General features: G+C 38.2%; 1 protein-coding gene across 1 annotated transcript in view; it reads left to right on the forward strand.

Moving 5' to 3' along the window:
• The first annotated feature begins 2,845 nt into the window (after nucleotides 1-2,845).
• The window catches only part of LOC114648753 (polyunsaturated fatty acid 5-lipoxygenase-like), an 81,453-nt gene continuing 67,354 nt past the window's right edge, over nucleotides 2,846-16,944 (forward strand). The window contains exons 1-2 of the mRNA XM_051924146.1: nucleotides 2,846-2,917; nucleotides 5,084-5,230. Of these exons, the coding sequence (XP_051780106.1) occupies nucleotides 5,084-5,230 (147 nt within the window). The 5' untranslated portion in view covers nucleotides 2,846-2,917. The remainder of the gene's footprint in view (nucleotides 2,918-5,083; nucleotides 5,231-16,944) is intronic.

Below are 16,944 nucleotides of genomic sequence, written 5' to 3' on the forward strand. Positions count from 1 at the left end.
GCTTTAAAAAATTAAAGTTTATAAATAACCTGCCGCAAGTGATGTTTACTTAGAAGTAGCTGTTCCGCTTTGGTACCCTCTTTTGTAACTCACAGCACAAGACACCTGAAGTTTAAAAGATTGCTACACTGTGTGCTCCACAACAGGCTAATTTGGATAGTTTTGGTCAGTTTAGGTAATTAGGTCATTATAATGCTAGTTTAAAAAGGTTTTGGCTTGTTTGCAAAATCTGACACGCGTGTGTTTGTGTATGTACCTGTTTGAATGTGTGTGCATGTGCACTAGGTTGTGAAGAACTAATCTGCGTGGTAGAGGTGCTGCTATTGCTTGTTGTTTCTGGTGTTAGGTCAGTGGTGAGAAGTGCCACTGGGGAAGTGTGAGATTTTTCCTCAGATTCTTGTGCATGTTGGGCGATTCCTCCTTTACATGGTGCCAAGCAATCCTGGTGTAGAAATACCTTCTGTCCTGAGAAAGGTAACTGAAACCAGTAGACCACTTCCCCAATCCTGTCTAGGACTTGGCAAGGACCCACACACAGACTGTCTAACTTAGGTGAACGTCCTTTCTTCCCTCTATCCCATAGGTTATAGTATCGCATTTGCTTTAGCCCTGCTTCCTTCAATTGGTCACGAGCAAATTCATGCAATGTATACAGTGTATCCTGTAGCTTTCTGACATACTCCATCCCTAGAGACTCTACAGGATTGTCAGGGGGCAGTCCAAATACCAAAGCTGTAGGGGTCCTCTGCTCCTGCCTAACATTAGCAAGGCGGGAGTGCAGCTGATGGACTCTGGAAGTGCTGAGCAACATGGCATTATGATCAATGGCAAATGATCACACTCATTCACGCTTGTGACCAAAGCTAGCTGTGTTTGTGATAAAATGTTCAGCCAGCCATGTGGATGCAGAGGTGTGGGTGTGAGTCTTCTGAATGCCCAGTCAGGTGCACGATGCCTGTAATACCTGGCTTTCAAAATTATGTCCTTGTAAAAAATAAAATGTTAAATTTATGGTAAAAAGCTGGCAGCTGTGGTTGCTAGAATTTTACTGTAAAAAATAAGGTGACAATGTTTTAAGGCCTACAGTATATAACCTTTTGAAGCTGTATATTATACAGTAAAAAACTTTTTTCTTTAAAGCACATTGCAGTAGAAGTGAAGGTTTAACCATAAGCTGAAATGCATGTACTTATTAAATATGCCAATCATACACACGTGTCCTACAGGTTTGCCAGTTTATCAAAAACATCCCACAATAAATCAGCTTCCATAACCTCAAGAAACCTTCAACCTGAAGAAACCTTTAGCACTCGGGAAAAAATAAGATTGCTAACTGTTTTTTTCACCAATATGCAAAGGTATGTGGGTCAGCAGGAACAATATGGTAAAATTCCTTATGCAAGTATTGTTAACTGAATGCAAATTTAGAAATCAGTGCCAAGAAAAAACACAAAAAATGTTTAAGTTCTGAAAAATTGCATTATACTCTGGCATCCACACAAACTTATTTTTTCTCAGGTGCACATTAATTAAAAGTAATATTGAAGAAATGGCTACATAAAAAAATACATATGCTATTTTTGTGTTAAATTGATGTAAGGTAGCTGTTTAAGGAATGTTAGCTGTATTTTATATAAACATTTCATAAGTGTGAGTGGGAAGGACAGGACAGATTTAACGTCTATAAAATGACTTCAGAGGCTTCCTTTAAGGTGCAGCACTGTACGGGTTTCTGACAAAGTGACCAGTGCATTCCAGAAGTGAAAAATCTTGGTCTTCTTCTGGTTTGGAGGTTATAGTGTGATTAAGCCATGAAGCCAAAGAATCAGAGTCCCTACTGAGGAGGTGCCTTTAGAGATTTCTTGCTAGGTTGACCTGATGTTCCAAGACTGTTCCGTTTTTATGTGTCCTGCTTAATAAGTGGAATGTACAAAAATGTCCCATTTTAACAGACTGATCATTTCAATACAGGCACATGGAATTCCAAGGGGTACCCCATTGTTCGATTTAATATATGTTGTCACATGCATGTGCATGGCAAACTGCTTAAGGGCTCTTGTAAATGTAATTACCCACACAGCCAGGGGTTGGCACTGTTCTCTGGTTCTTTATGTCTTTCTCCCTCTGCCAACTGGGTGATTGATGACCCTACCGTCACTGATGTGATCCCTACCCCTTCCTCCCATCTTCCTTCAAAAACCAGCAAGCCATCTACCTACTTTGGTTCTGTTTGGCCTTGTATCTGTAGTGTTTGATCTGCTCAAAACTGTCAAATTATTTGGGGTTATCAAGGTGGTACACCAAGTCTTTTTCTGTGTTCCTTGTGTCATTTTACACCTTCTAACCTTCTAAGTGTAAGCACCCAACCCCCCTTTCAATTAAATATAAGTCTAAATAATTTGTTGGCTTATACCTATTTGTTTCATTAATAAGTTGTGTCCCATTCTAGCTATTTGGTCAGCCTATTTCTTACTCAATTTACAAACAATTCACAGTAGAACACAATGAGCAACACAGCCAGGCTAGAAAAGATATGGCAGCCTTGAACCCTATTAATAATTTTAAAAAAGTAGTCATTTAACAGCCACTGCCGTTGCATAGATGGAGTAAAGAAAAAACATATAAGAGTTAAAGCTAGTTGTAGAAAGCTTTGACACCCTAAATATTTATGCTGGTGCTGGGATGATAAAGATCTGGACATGGGTGCAGTTGCCTTCAGGGTGAAGTGTTTTGCAATCTTTGAAATTAATTTTTCCTTAAAGGTTTCCACAGCCACCTCCCCCAATCATTCCTCCCCCTCTCTCCAGCACAGATATAAAGACCTTCAGCATCCCAGGCTCAGCTAGTCTCAAATTTGCTGAGAAGAGCAACAGTAAGGAGACAACAGGGGAACAGACCTACGGCACAATCAGAGCAGGTCAGTAGTTCAGTGTCACACCAGTATTGTGGTTGTGCAAGAGTGTGAGAACGTGTGATGTGATTTATGAGGAACTATTCAGAAAAATATAGTCACTTAAATGTTAAATGGATAAAAGTTTTTACATTTTGAGCATCTGCTTTTTTAGCTATTAAAGGTGACAAAAATGTTCTTGTTTGTTCTCATCCTTTCTTCCATATTGTTTGTGGTCATTTTAGGAAATCCTTGAACCAGGAGTTCAGACTTGTACATGCATTTGTAATAACATGACAGGGAGACAGTCATGTGTAACCACCAAGCACTGCACTGCAAATGTTCTAGAAGAATTACTATCAGATTAATCAAACAACTCCTCTGCCTCCACTTGACTTACTCATCCACTCTCTGAACTCCTGCAGACTGCAGCTGGGGTTAGGATGAGCAGTCAGAGGTGGATTTCTGGTTGACTGAACTTCCAGACTTTGAGCCTTCAGCTACAACATAATTTGACACTATTTGTGCATGTTGGGTCTCAGTGTGAGGTGGGTCAGTGTCCACCTGTAAATCCTGGCCCAGCACAGGTTTTTGTTAACCTTTCCTCAGCAATTGTGCTCTTTTGCTAACATAACTTCAGTGCAGTTTCAGGGTCCAATTTAGGAACTACTGATTCTTCTTTGCCTCCAGACCTCTTTAAGTTGCTTTACATGTATTTTAAAGAGAAGCTTTGTGAGTTAATGATGTCTTTTTTATCTTCTTCCCATCTCTCCTGCTTCGAGTTGACTTCATGGTACTACTCACTTCCATCCCAGTAAGACATAGCCACCAGCAGACAAGTTACAGCCTCCAATAAAATGTCCAGAGGTGGCCAGATTGACAGATACAAGACTTGATGTCACTGAATACTATTTAAAACCTGGAAAAGAGATATTTGTGATTATCTCATTCAGTGATTTATTTCAGTGTTCAGAGCATTTGCATGAGTATGCACTTTAACAAATGGATGTAGTTTTTACAGTATAAACTCTAGAAACTTACTGTTGCACCACTTAACAAACTGTAACTGTAGTTTGCAATGCACCATGGGTCTCCAGTACAAATACATTAGCTAGCAGCATGTTTCACAGTAAACAATGAGCACACCTACAGGCAGGAGGTGTTCCAAATGTAGTTTGGCTATTTTACAAACTGTAAACCATAAAATCTTTTTACAGTAGGTACAAATTTTACAGTATATTATTAATAACATTTTTACCAGTTATTTTATGGTCAGCTCTACTGTGGTGTAGTGGTCAAGGCTGTGGAGTTCAAACCCTAAGGTTATCGTTTCAGAGGTCACTGACCCTGTGTGACCAATGAGCAAGTTGCTTCACCCTGTTTACTAATTGGAAATACTAAAGAATTGTAACCAGTTGTATCTCCTAAGCATTGTAAGTTGCCTTGGATAAAGACATCAGCCAAACAGGTAAATGTACTGCTAAGTATTTTTATAGCATAAACATTGTCAATTTAGGGTGTTTACAAACATTTATTGCCAACTTGAGTTGCCAGATAACTACTGTAAATTAAGAATATTCCAAAAAGCAGTTGTAAACTCGATTACAAGTACAATATAATATTAAAGAAAACAACTAAGAGCTGTATTTCACTGAGAAGAACAAGTGGCACTTTTGAATCTAGCAGTACACTGTAATCTGTTTTATACAGTAATTAACAACAATTTCACAGATCTAATTGACAATATGTCTGCCAGTTGTTTACTGTAAATTATAGAGAACATATTTTACAGTGTAGCAATTTTACTGTAATCCAGCAGAAGTTAAACTATACATCATTTTACATATACAGTACACCTACACATCATTTACATAGATGACTACATCAGCTAGGTTAAACACACAGTAAAACAGAACTATTTCAATCTGAGTTTCTCTCCCACATCTGTAAGACATGGCATCTCTAATCTGAGTGAGTATGGGGTGTGTGCCTTTGTGAGCTCTGTGATGGACTAGTACCCACCCATGCCCTGCCTAATGTCACTGAATTGCTGTCAAGCCACCATGATACTGAATTGGATAAAATAGGTTTGATAAGACTATACAAAAACATTTTTATTGAATTCAATTACAAGTGAATTCAAAAACAAAATGCTCATCAAATCAAGTCGTTCCTTCAACTTGTTGTTTACAGATGGCGACCTACAAGCTGTTTGTGGCCACAGGCCAAAATGCGTACGCTGGAACCACAGATTATGTTTATGCAACAGTGATTGGGAAGCAAGAGCAGAGTGAAACAAAGGCATTGGACAATTTTGGAAGAGACCACTACCGTGGATGTGTAAGTTTACACCGGACAAATTTTTCCATTTAAAATGTTGGGGACCTTAAGTAATTTGGATCTTAAGTAAGTTTATGTTAAAATTTCATTGTTTTGCCTTTTTTTTGTTGTTCTTTGGACTTCTACTTAAATGCTAGTTGTTACCTTCTGTGACCTTTTTATACACGTCCTTCTAGGTTGGTGAGTATGACGTTTGTAGCAAAGTTCCACTTGAAGAGATCTTGTTTGTGGAGCTAGAGAAACGCTACTATTTTGGTGATGACCTGGTTTTGCCGCTACGTGAAGGTGAAGTGCCCTGATGGGACTTTTAAGATATTCCCTGTTTACCGCTGGTTTGTAGGGCAACATGACGATCAGGCTGCGAGAAAGTTCAGGTAAGGAGAGCCACTCTTTCTTCATTTCATACATACTTAATTTTATAAGTCATCAATCTTTTAAACCTGTTTATTCTAGTACAGTATTCTTGTGTGGGTCCAGTGCGGCAACTTGATTTCACACACCAGAGTTAGTTGTTGGTTGCAGGGGGCAGAGATTCTTTCACAAGACCGAGCTCCACTAGGTTTAATTAACTGTACATTCATGTGTAGCTCTTTTACTCCCTGCCTATTGCAAAATCCCAAGTCTGCCTTTCTGTCTTTCCTCATGAAATAATTCAACCGCCCCCGTGAACCAATTTTGTTTAAATGTGGCACACTTATTATTCAAACAAATGTGTCGATATCTTGAACAGATTGCAGTTGTAAAAAGTTTTAAAAATTTCTAAATTTCCCATCGATAAACATAGCGAAATTTGTGAACTCGTCCATCTCAAAACGACGAAATGTTAGGTACTATTTCAATACGAATTAGTTTACTGTTTCAAGTTTACCATGAGAGCGGTAGCTTGAACTTGTATACTTTGCATATTTTCATTTTTTATTCATCTGAGAGCCGCTCGAATGCCCAAAGCAAGAGAGTCAAACGCTGGGCCAGAGCGCTCGCCAACGGCACACACTACAGCATCCTTCTCCTGCTACTTTAGGTAAGTTAATTAATACAGTACAAAAAAGTCACTTCTCTGGAAATAAACGGAGGGGGGCAAGACATTATATATAAGACCTTAATTAATTAAACTAATATTATGTAACGATTATTACTGTAAAAACCGAATTTATCAACTTGCAGCTAAACGGCCATTTGAAACTAATGAATTACATGAGAAAGGTGCAGGTTACCCTAACTGAAGTAAATAGAGGGCAGATTTAGAACAGTGGCGTCGGGAGTGGATTCAGTGGTTTAAACTGCTGATTATTAGAAACGTAGGGCCACGGAGAAGAAAAAAAAAAACACAGACACAGTGAAGGAAAAAAGTGTATGTGGAGAATTCTAAATTTCCACTTTACTCTCGAACCTTCCACTTTAATCTCGCCGTTTTATATCGAGATTAAAGTCGGCAGTTCCACTTTAATCTCGAAGTTTCCACTTTAAACCCTTGTATTTTCTCTCTCTAGTTTTAACTTTGCATGTCGTAAACTTCATCTTAAATCAATGTTTAATTTGCTAGATTTTCTAAAACGCCGTCATAATTAATGTAGCAATTAAATGCTTCGTATTAAGTGTTCCCCGACCCAGTTGTTAATCGCTACATGCTTCTTAAATGACTTCCTTTGATTTACGCTTCCGTAATCAAGGGGCAAGCTCCTGATTTTCTTGCCCATTGTATACAAATAACTCTCTGATAAATGGTAAACACTTTGTGTACGATAGTTCATGCGCAAAAACCCCAAGGAAGACAGACCACATTTTTGGAATGGAATACTACACTGGTTGCTAATAGCAAAGGTCAGGGCAAGATTATAGTTTCCTCAGTGCTCATTACTGAGAGGTAAAACACACAACAGACTGAGCACATGTTTTTGGTTTATCCATACCCATGAGAGCAGCTTCTGCTTCTGTTTATCATCAGACTGGAAATTAAATCTTTAAGGTTATTGTCACCTTTTGTATCCCCATTGCAAAATAAATCAGGTCCTTTCAAGCTCTTACCTTTTTGTGTAAATTTTAACGAATAACTGTGTTTTAAACTATTATTACTAACATTTCTTTTTCTCCGTTTCATACCGTTATATTGATACTGATGTTATGATAGTATTGGTCATTTTGTATATTAATAGCTATTTTTCAGTGGCTAAATTATTGGATTGTACTCTATTTAGTATACTTTCAAAAATGTTATGCTTAAGAAAATGAACAAACAGTAAGTTATAGGCCCTCCGCCATTAACACACATCAATTGATATAATTTTCACATCACTGAATTAAAATCCTGCTGTGCATGAGTCCTTTTGAAACCATTAAAATACAAAAGTGCTGTTAAAAATAAAAAAAAAAAAAAGAAATGTAATCTAATAACCTTGTAACTGAATTATATTATCACAATTATTTTATTAATATGAGTCCATTGTTACAAACTACTTAATAAACAAGAATTTAATAACTTACTCTTAGCTGAAGAAAATAAAGAATGTCAAATGCCCCAACCTTCTGAAGCCTAGTGTCTAACGCACCTGACTAATTTGTTATCGCTGTACATTGTCTAACTTGTTTTCTTTTCTTACAGCTCGTAAAGTACAAGGATGACACAATGCAATGACTTTCACCTTCCTATAGGCAAAAGAACTGCAGGAAACGACAGCAAGACATACAGGTAACCTTATCCTTATGCCCTAGGATATGTGGGTTATTTTATCCTCAATCATCCATGCAATAGTTCATTTGAGGCTCTGCTTACTCTCCTCTCATTCCACAAGGTGGAAGGTTTGGAAATCAGGAATTCCCAAGTGCATTGATGCCATGTCTCAGCAGGTTATCCTCCCGACCATCGGTATCTTCTATGAGAAGAATTTGTGACTTCAGCAAATCAGTTTTAGCAGCGTGAGTCTTCTATCTGGGGGTGGTAACAGTTTGGTATCTATCTTAGAGTAAGCCAACTTCCCTACACTCATGTTCTGACTGCAGTGATTCTTAAGATGGTGAGGAATAGCGAGTGCCAGGGTCAATGTCTCCAAAGAGGAATCAGGGATACAAGACTAATTCTTTAAAAATTAGTGTGGCCAGAATAAGTATTTATGCTTGGGTTTAAATTCTATGTGAAGTTCTTTTTAGTGTCTAGAAAAGTCTATATCTATCTATCTATCTATCTATCTATCTATCTATCTATCTATCTATCTATCTATCTATCTATCTATCTATCTATCAATCTATCTATCTATCTAACTATCTATCTAATCTACCTATCTATCTATCTATCTATCTATCTAAAATATTTGACCTTTTGTCAAAGCTCTGCTGTTGTGGTTCCGCCGGAGTTTTTAACTCATTTTGCCTCATGTTTTAAATTTATCAATATTGCTTATTTAGTTCCTTTATGTCCAAGCAACTGCCCCAGTCGTATAAAGCCAGGGACTCAATCCATAGTCCTTGTGCAGTACAGTAAATGGCTTGCGGGGTTTGTGGTGAGTTCCACTGTGAGTTTTTAATTTTTTTGCCATTCTTTGAATTTTGTGTTTGGGACATGTCTGCTTTGGATTGTCTTTGCATTTTCAGGCATTTTCTGCTGTTGCCTTTCTGTGCTCTTCAGAACTTCAATGTTTAGCAGAGTCTTTTGTGGAAAATAAATATTTTCTTGATAAAGATTCTTTTGTGCCCTTTTTGTATGACTAGCCAGTCCTTCATGATGACAATTTCTCCCTCACGTACATATTCAATATTTATCTGGAACTTTCCTGCTTTGGTACACTAAAGGTCATAATACCTGCAATCTGCGCAACTCTTGAAGGTCTGCCCCATTGCAGTACACGAAGAAGACTCTCTAGAAATCTGCTTAACAGATCGGAGCACAAAACGGCTGTTAGCAGTGAGGTTAATTTCTCTTATTATAATTAATTTTTGGGAAAGGAACTACTGGAGTTTGTAAGCTCTAATGTGACTTGAAACCTAGCAAAACTTGTCAAGTTTCTGGCAATAAGACAAATACTGACATGTGTTGCAAAACAGGGGGTCACACTGCTCGTAACAAAAGGAAACCCCCTCACCACAACTGGAATGCCTTTTTTGCCCACCAAGTACCTGTGTACACTGTGGTTTGGAGTAGTGTACCCCCCACCTACTTCTTTAGATAAAGAGCTTGCTTGTTTACTCTGGCTTTTTGTCCACAGCTTTATTGATCTCGATATCAAGGGTATATTCAATAGTTTGAATTCCTGGGATGCCCTTGAAAATTTCCGATGTATTTTATCCAGTCCATCACCCATAGCAGGTAGGAAATCCAAACTGCTTTGCAAAAATTGGTCTCTTATTCTTCTCAAGATCCCTTCAAGTTAATGGATTTGTTCTCTTTTTCAGCATATGTTATGGAGAACTGGAAGGAGGACTGGTTTTTTGGCTACCAGTTCTTGAATGGCTGCAATCCCCGAATGATCAAAAATTGTTTTAACCTTCCTGAAAAATTCCCTGTAACAGAGGACATGGTTCAGGCCACCCTGGGCCCCAACACAACGCTGGACAAAGAATTGAAGGTGAGACTTCTTTTAGATATGCTCCATTGCCACTTCAACCCAATCGCCAGGACAATGACTGTAACACTCACTTGTGTCATCTCCCTGTGCAGGCTGGGGACATTTACCTGGTAGACTACTGCATTCTGGAGGGCATCCCTGCCAATGTGATCAAAGAGAAATGTCAGTATGTTACAGCCCCTCTGTGCCTGCTGTATGACCACCCTGAGAGAGGACAGATACCACTGGCCAATACAGGTGACTGAAAAACAAAGTATCACTCCCAACCTGGCAAGAGAGGACTTGTCAGAGTGATTTAAGACAGTCTCTTATTTCAAAAGTGGAGAGAATATGATCCATGATAATATGATTAATATCTTTTAATAATATCTTACCTGAACCAAAAGCACCCTGTGATGGAGTTTGGATTGAAGGATATAATACAAATTGATAAACAAATAAAACTGGAAAGCTAATAGTGAAATGACATACATATTAAATAGGTCACTGCAATGTTGTAAACAACTGGATGAAAATTAATTATATATTAGTTTGAGGAAACTAGTGCATTCTCTTTTAGTAGAAAAAAGTATCTCTCCTACTCTCTCTCTTTCAAGTAAATGGCTTAAAAAGTAGATTTAGAAATTCTTCCCTACAAAATAATAAGATTGGACATGTCATTCAGCAAACTGGGAAAATACGGGATCACCTTTGCTAGATAATAGAAGATAGATAACAAAGGGGATTCTAAGTAGAGTATGCAGCAAAATGGAAATACACAATTTTGCTGTCTGATTTCTGCATTACAATAGCTACACCCACAACACTTCTAGCAGTCAGTCCTTACTTCTGGTCTCAGTGGTCCTTATCTAGGTTTCTGGAAATAAAAACATGAAAATCCTGATGAATATCATTTTATTTTGGCAACCCATTATTTCTAAGTGACTCACAATGTTGTGTGAAATTAACTGCTGAATAAAATCAATACAAAGATGGAATTGAGAGAGAGGTGATATCTGTAATACACTCAGCAGGTTTTTTTAGATAGTAGGCACTGTCTTAGTAGAGAAACCTCCTTTATCACTTCTACCTAATTTCAAAATATGTGGCAAACTAGGAAGCCACAGAAGATTATAATACTCCTCAGACCTCCACTTAATTGCAGTTGGTTAAAAAACCCTTGTAAATAGCACATTGTCCAGAAGAAAAAATATTTTAAAATTTAGTCTTATAGCCTTTGGGTTTCAAGGGGCTTCCATGACCATCTCGAATATTCCTTTAGTCTTTGCTTTCATGTTAATGATATATAACAGTGAATTTTTGCTACACTCTTGAAATGACAGGTTATACAATATAATATAACACTTTGCCACTTATACGAACAAGTTTAAAAATTGTAACACACAATCTAAAAAGGTATAAAAATGCTCATAATATGGAACAAAGAAACAAGTATTTAAAAGGACTATGATGGATATCTGGTGTACTACCAACACCCAGTCTTTAGGATGAAAAAATAAACAAATAAAAATAAAATTTATAAATACGTAATCCAGATCCACTATTGTAATTTTCTCATCATGCTCACACAAACCTTACTAGGGAGGAATGATTTCTCAATTGGCCAATTTTCTGAATACAAATTGCTTTATCTCTTTTAGATACAACAGAATCCTCACAAGAACAACCCCATCTTCCTCCCATCTGATCCTGAACTTGACTGGCTTTTAGCAAAGATGTGGGTTCGACATGCTGAATTTCAAGTCTATGAGACTCTGTCCCACCTTCCTGCGCACACATGTTGGTCTGTGAGGTGTTTTGTATAGCCACCATGAGAACAACTGCCTGCAGTTCACCCTATTTATAAGGTACAGTTCATCATCACTAGCTATAGAAGCTGGAAACTGCATTGTTTGTCTGTGCTCTACTATATTTTGTCAAGAACAACAAAAACACATATCAAGTATATATTAAAAGTAATAATAATGATCTAAGGACCAATCACACTGTCCTGTCCATCCCTCAGAAGAAACCATAAGGGTTTACAACTCATTCCTCATCTATACGTTAATGTAGCCTGAAACCATCCGTACCAAGCAAATAACAATGTATTTTATTCCAGATTCAGAGTTGATGGAGTCTCCTCCTGGCAACACTGAGGGCAGAGCAAAAATTGCCATTGGACAGGACATCTGTACTTACAGGGTAAAATAATAACTGTAGACGGAAGCCCCTAGCAGTTCAGGCATGTTGCATAACTGTTTAGCACTGCTGCTTTACAGCTGCATGAGAGGAGGTGTGAATCTGGCTGGTCGTTTAATATTCATCCCATGTCTACATCGGTTTTTCATCAGTGTTCTTCTGACATCTCAAAAAGTTTGAATTTGCAACTACAAATTAGTTTGATATGCATGACAGTGACTGTGTGAGCAAGAGAGCCATTCAGAGTTGGTTCTTAGCTTTGTCCTGATGTTGCCAGAATTGCCTTCAGTTACCTTTAACACAGAAATCTAATGAGCAGATTTAATAAATTGATGAATAGATAAAATCTCAATTCTGATGAACACTTATCTACACATCAACAATAAAAAAGTACTTACTGAGGTATAAAAACAGATGAATAGGGAACACACCCTTGTTTATCATCCTTTAATTTAGATAATATAATCTCGAGTGGTACACCTGGGCTACAACGTGAGGAGTGAAAACATGGGTGCTCACTAGATGATGATTTGCAATGCCAAGAAGGCACCCCTTCCGAAATTCATGTAGAGAAGAAGCCTGTGTTTTACACACAGCCATTCATTTCTCACTGTTGTGTCTTTCAGCTCCTAATTCCGCATATTCGTGACACCTTGGAAATCAACACTAATGCCCGTTTAAATCTCATTTCAGCCAATGGCATCTTCAAACAGGTATGTTTGGTGAAACGCCATGCAATTTGTCACAGCTGCTCTGAAGAGGCATCTCTGACACCATTCTCTCAACCTCTTTTCCCATTAAATAGATTGTATCCACAGGAGGGGAAGGGTTGGGTGTGTTGCTTCAGAAGGAGTGCCAAGAAATTGAGTTCATCTCTTTTCTGCCCAAAGCTGATTTTGAGAAACGAGGTGTGAGCCAGCTGAAGAACTACTTCTACAGAGATGACTGCCTAAAATTATGGGATGCCATTGAGAGGTGAGCAATGCAGGGAATAACAAACAGCTCCTTGTGATAAAGGAAAACACACTTCCTTCTCACCAAAACCACAGATTGCTCAAACCTAAATCCTGGGCTGGGACAGGCCTCTTCCACCTCTTTGGGCTAGAAGCCTATTTGTCCACACCCAGCAAAATACAAGTATCCCCCATTGTCCATTTACTCACTATGTTTTCTTTGTCTCATCTTTGCAGTTTTGTGTCTGGTATTGTGGATCTCTTCTATTCCTCTGACGAGGACGTTAAAGAAGATAAGGAGGTGCAGAACTGGATTCATGATGTTGTTGCAGAGGGCTTTAAGGACCTTCCTAACTTTGGTGAGAAACAACATGCAATCTGAAGTAAAATTTGCTTATTCAGCTTCACTGTTATCGTACATGGTAAAAGAAAAAAAAACTTTTACTGTGTCCAGTGAACAAGAGGTTATTGAGGGCAATATATTCAGCTGATTTTGCTTTTTGTGAATATAGTGCTCACTCAAAAGCATCCACTAATGTCAAGTGGTTGAAAAAGAGATATATGACATCTTCTCCAACTTTATATTCCAGAAAACCAGACATTGCATTCCTTCATTTGCAAGTTTATACAGTATGTGACATCCATTAATAAAGCACACTGTGTCCACAGAGTGACATCTTTGAATATAAATTTTGTACTATTGCAGATGGCATGCTGTTGAACATTTTGGAGATGCTGGTCATTAATGTTATATACATCAGAGAGGCTCTTTATATTGCTATTTTTATTTAGCAGACACCCTTATCAAAAAATTTACAGAAACAAATCATAATGCATACAGTTGACTGATTACAAAATACAAAAGTTCAAAGTAGCTAGAAAATAAAAATTCAGTTCTAAACACATGAAGTGTGGTATACTATGCTAGAAGAAATAGTAGAGTTCAAACAATATCAACGTTGCTTCGTGATTAATTAGGGAGTACAACTGCAGATATCCTAGAGACGGCAGACTGAGAAAAAGTGTAAGCCATCCCAAGATGTTCCAGGAAGAGATACATTTTCAAGACACACCTGAAAGTCAGTAGACTGGAAACAAAAAAGCTGCTTTTCACAGCTTGGAAGTGAGAACAGAGAAACATCATTTGGTTTTAGTATGTCTGCCGAGAGTGAGGGGTGTTGGAAGAGAGGCCAAAGCAGAATGAACATTCTTGTTGTGATTTACAGGTAAACCCAACGACTGGACATGTTGAGGAACAAAACCATTGAGAGAATGCAGATTAAGGCCACAGTTTCACTTGGGTCCTTAGAACATTTGAAAGCACAATAGAAGAGTGGTGTGGGTGAAATATGGGACAGGTCTGAAAGCAGTTGCTGTGAAGCCAACCACAAAATAGTTGAGGTATTTCAGCCAGAGAAAATAAAAAAAGAACTTGAACCAAGAGTTAAATAGCATAAGTGATGAGGAAAGGACATATTTTGTGAAAATTCCAAAAGAAAGAAATGAGAAGGACTTGATCACCTAAGAAATATGTTAATGGTACGACAAGGAATCTTCCAGGGTCACACAATATTCTTTACAGTAGCTCTGGACTTGTGTGTAACATCTTCAAGACAATGTAAAAATCCAAAAATGTTAGACCTTGGAGATATTAAGCTTAATATGATGTTTATTCACCAGTGATGACATGTTAGAAAGATGTTTGGAGATATGGGAGAAAAAATAATTGGTGAAATAAGGAAATAAAAGGAAAATCTAATGCATTACCTGTGTAGATGTGGTTAGATAGATAGATAGATAGATAGCTAGATTAGATAGATAGATAGATAGATAGATAGATAGATAGATAGATAGATAGATAGATAGATAGATAGATAGATAGATAGTGAGTCGCACCATTTAACAAAGTCCATTGATTAGGTCCCTGTACTGCTTCTCCAGCCCATTCCTGATGCAGCCCACGATTAGCAGTGTCATCAGCGAACTTTTGCACATGGCAGGACTCTGAGTTGTATTGGAAGTCCGATGTATATATGCTGAACAGGACCGGAGAAAGTACAGTCCCTTGTGGTGCTCCTGTGTTGCTGACCACAATGTCAAGACGTGCAGTTCCCAAGAACCCACATACTGAGGTCTGTCTTTAAGATAGTCCACGATCCATTGCCACTAGGTATGAATCTAATCCATCTCTGTCAGCTTGTCCCTAAGGAGCAGAGGTTGGATTGTGTTGAGGCGCTAGAGAAGTCTAGAAACGTAAACTCTTACAGCACCACTGCCTCTGTACAAGTGAGAGAGGGATCGTGTAGCATATAGATGATGGCATCCTCTGCTCCCACCTTCTCCTGATATGCAAACTGCAGAGGGTCAAGGGGGGGGGGGGGCGTGTTGAACCTGTGGCCTAAGGTGGTGAAGCAGCAGCCTCTCAAAGGTCTTCATCACATGTGATGTCAGAGCAACAGGCCGAAAGTCATTCAGCTCACTAGGACGTGATACCTTTGTTTTTTTGTTACCTTTGGGGAAGCCATGGGAAGAACACACAAAGCCATGTCAACAAACATTGAAAAAGGAAATTTGCCCCCCAGCACATCATCTTAGAGGGCTGGTCAGAATTGCAGAACTTGAAAGAATCCAATGAAAATCTTTTATTTCGAAGTTTCTGCATGAAAAGATAAAAGTCTGTTAATGTGTGGTTGAAAGATGATACAATATTGAAATTGAAAAGGACAGAAGAGGGAGAAGCAGCTTGAACAGAACCATTTATGACTGAAATTGAAGCAACTCTGTAGAACCTTTGCGGAAACAAGATTGTAGAGTGTCATGGAGGTTGTTATTTGGGAAAAAGAAGGAGAAATGGAATTTGGCTTGTGACTTGCATAACAACAGCATAATTTATTACCATTATGGTATCTCTATTGTTTCCTAAGGCTTGCCCAGGAACAAGAAGATAAAAAAGCACTTGTTCACTATCCTAGCAGGGGTCATCTTTACGAGCTCTGGCCAACATGCAGCAATCAATAATGGACAGGTAAGTGCCATCATGATATACTCTATGTAAGCAAACTGACCCACTGTCTTTGAATTAATGTCTAACAGCATGATTATCATTTACTTGCAGTATGACTGGTGCTCATGGGTGCCAAACACACCCTGCACTATGCGGTGTCCCCCCCACCCCCTCAAAAGGGTCTGGCTACCATGGATTTGATCATGAATACACTCCCAGGTATACCAGAGTCATGCATACAGGTGGCCATCACATGGGTCCTTAGTCGTGAACAGCCTACAGCAGTAAGTTTCTTCACAAGGAATACTACGCATTTTTCTTCTTGAAGCTGGTACTAGTCATCTGGGAAGATGACTGTTTTAGAAACAAACTGTCTTCTGACACTGTCATGTCTGTCTTTACTCCTAATTTAGGTCTGGCTTGGTCAATACCCAGAGGATCATTTCACTGAGAAGGCTGTCAAACATCATATTGATAAATTCCAAGAAGCACTCAAGAAGATTTGAAAAGTCAATTGATGAAAGGGAATGCAAACCGTCAGTTGAAATATGAGTACCTGAGTCCAAGAAAGATTGAGAATAGCGTTGCTATATATACAGTAATTTGTAATGTGCAGGTCATATAGCGGTGACAGTCTGGACCCAAGATCAAGAAATGTGATAAAAAGAAATGATTTATTTACAGTTTCTTTTTAACTTTTTAATTGAAATGAAATTAATTTGGAAGTATAAATCTGTGATTTTTTTTCTTTGGTTGAGATTACTATTAATTTTCATAATCTCTTCTTTCCGATGCATTATGAAGGGTCCTGACTGTGGCACTTTCACCTTTAAGTAGTTCATTAATTGGCCAAGGACTTCAAAAACCTAGTGAAGCTGTTGAAAATGCTTTCAAAGATACACTTGATGGACTTTTAGTACATTTCAGGGCTGTGCTTAAGCCATTGTATGACTGACAAAAGCATCTTCAATAAATTGAAAAATAAATGCACAAATAAACCTTGTAGACTCTCCATCTGGT

Source organism: Erpetoichthys calabaricus, chromosome 3 (genome assembly GCF_900747795.2).
Source record: "Erpetoichthys calabaricus chromosome 3, fErpCal1.3, whole genome shotgun sequence".
Classification (NCBI taxonomy): domain Eukaryota; kingdom Metazoa; phylum Chordata; class Cladistia; order Polypteriformes; family Polypteridae; genus Erpetoichthys; species Erpetoichthys calabaricus.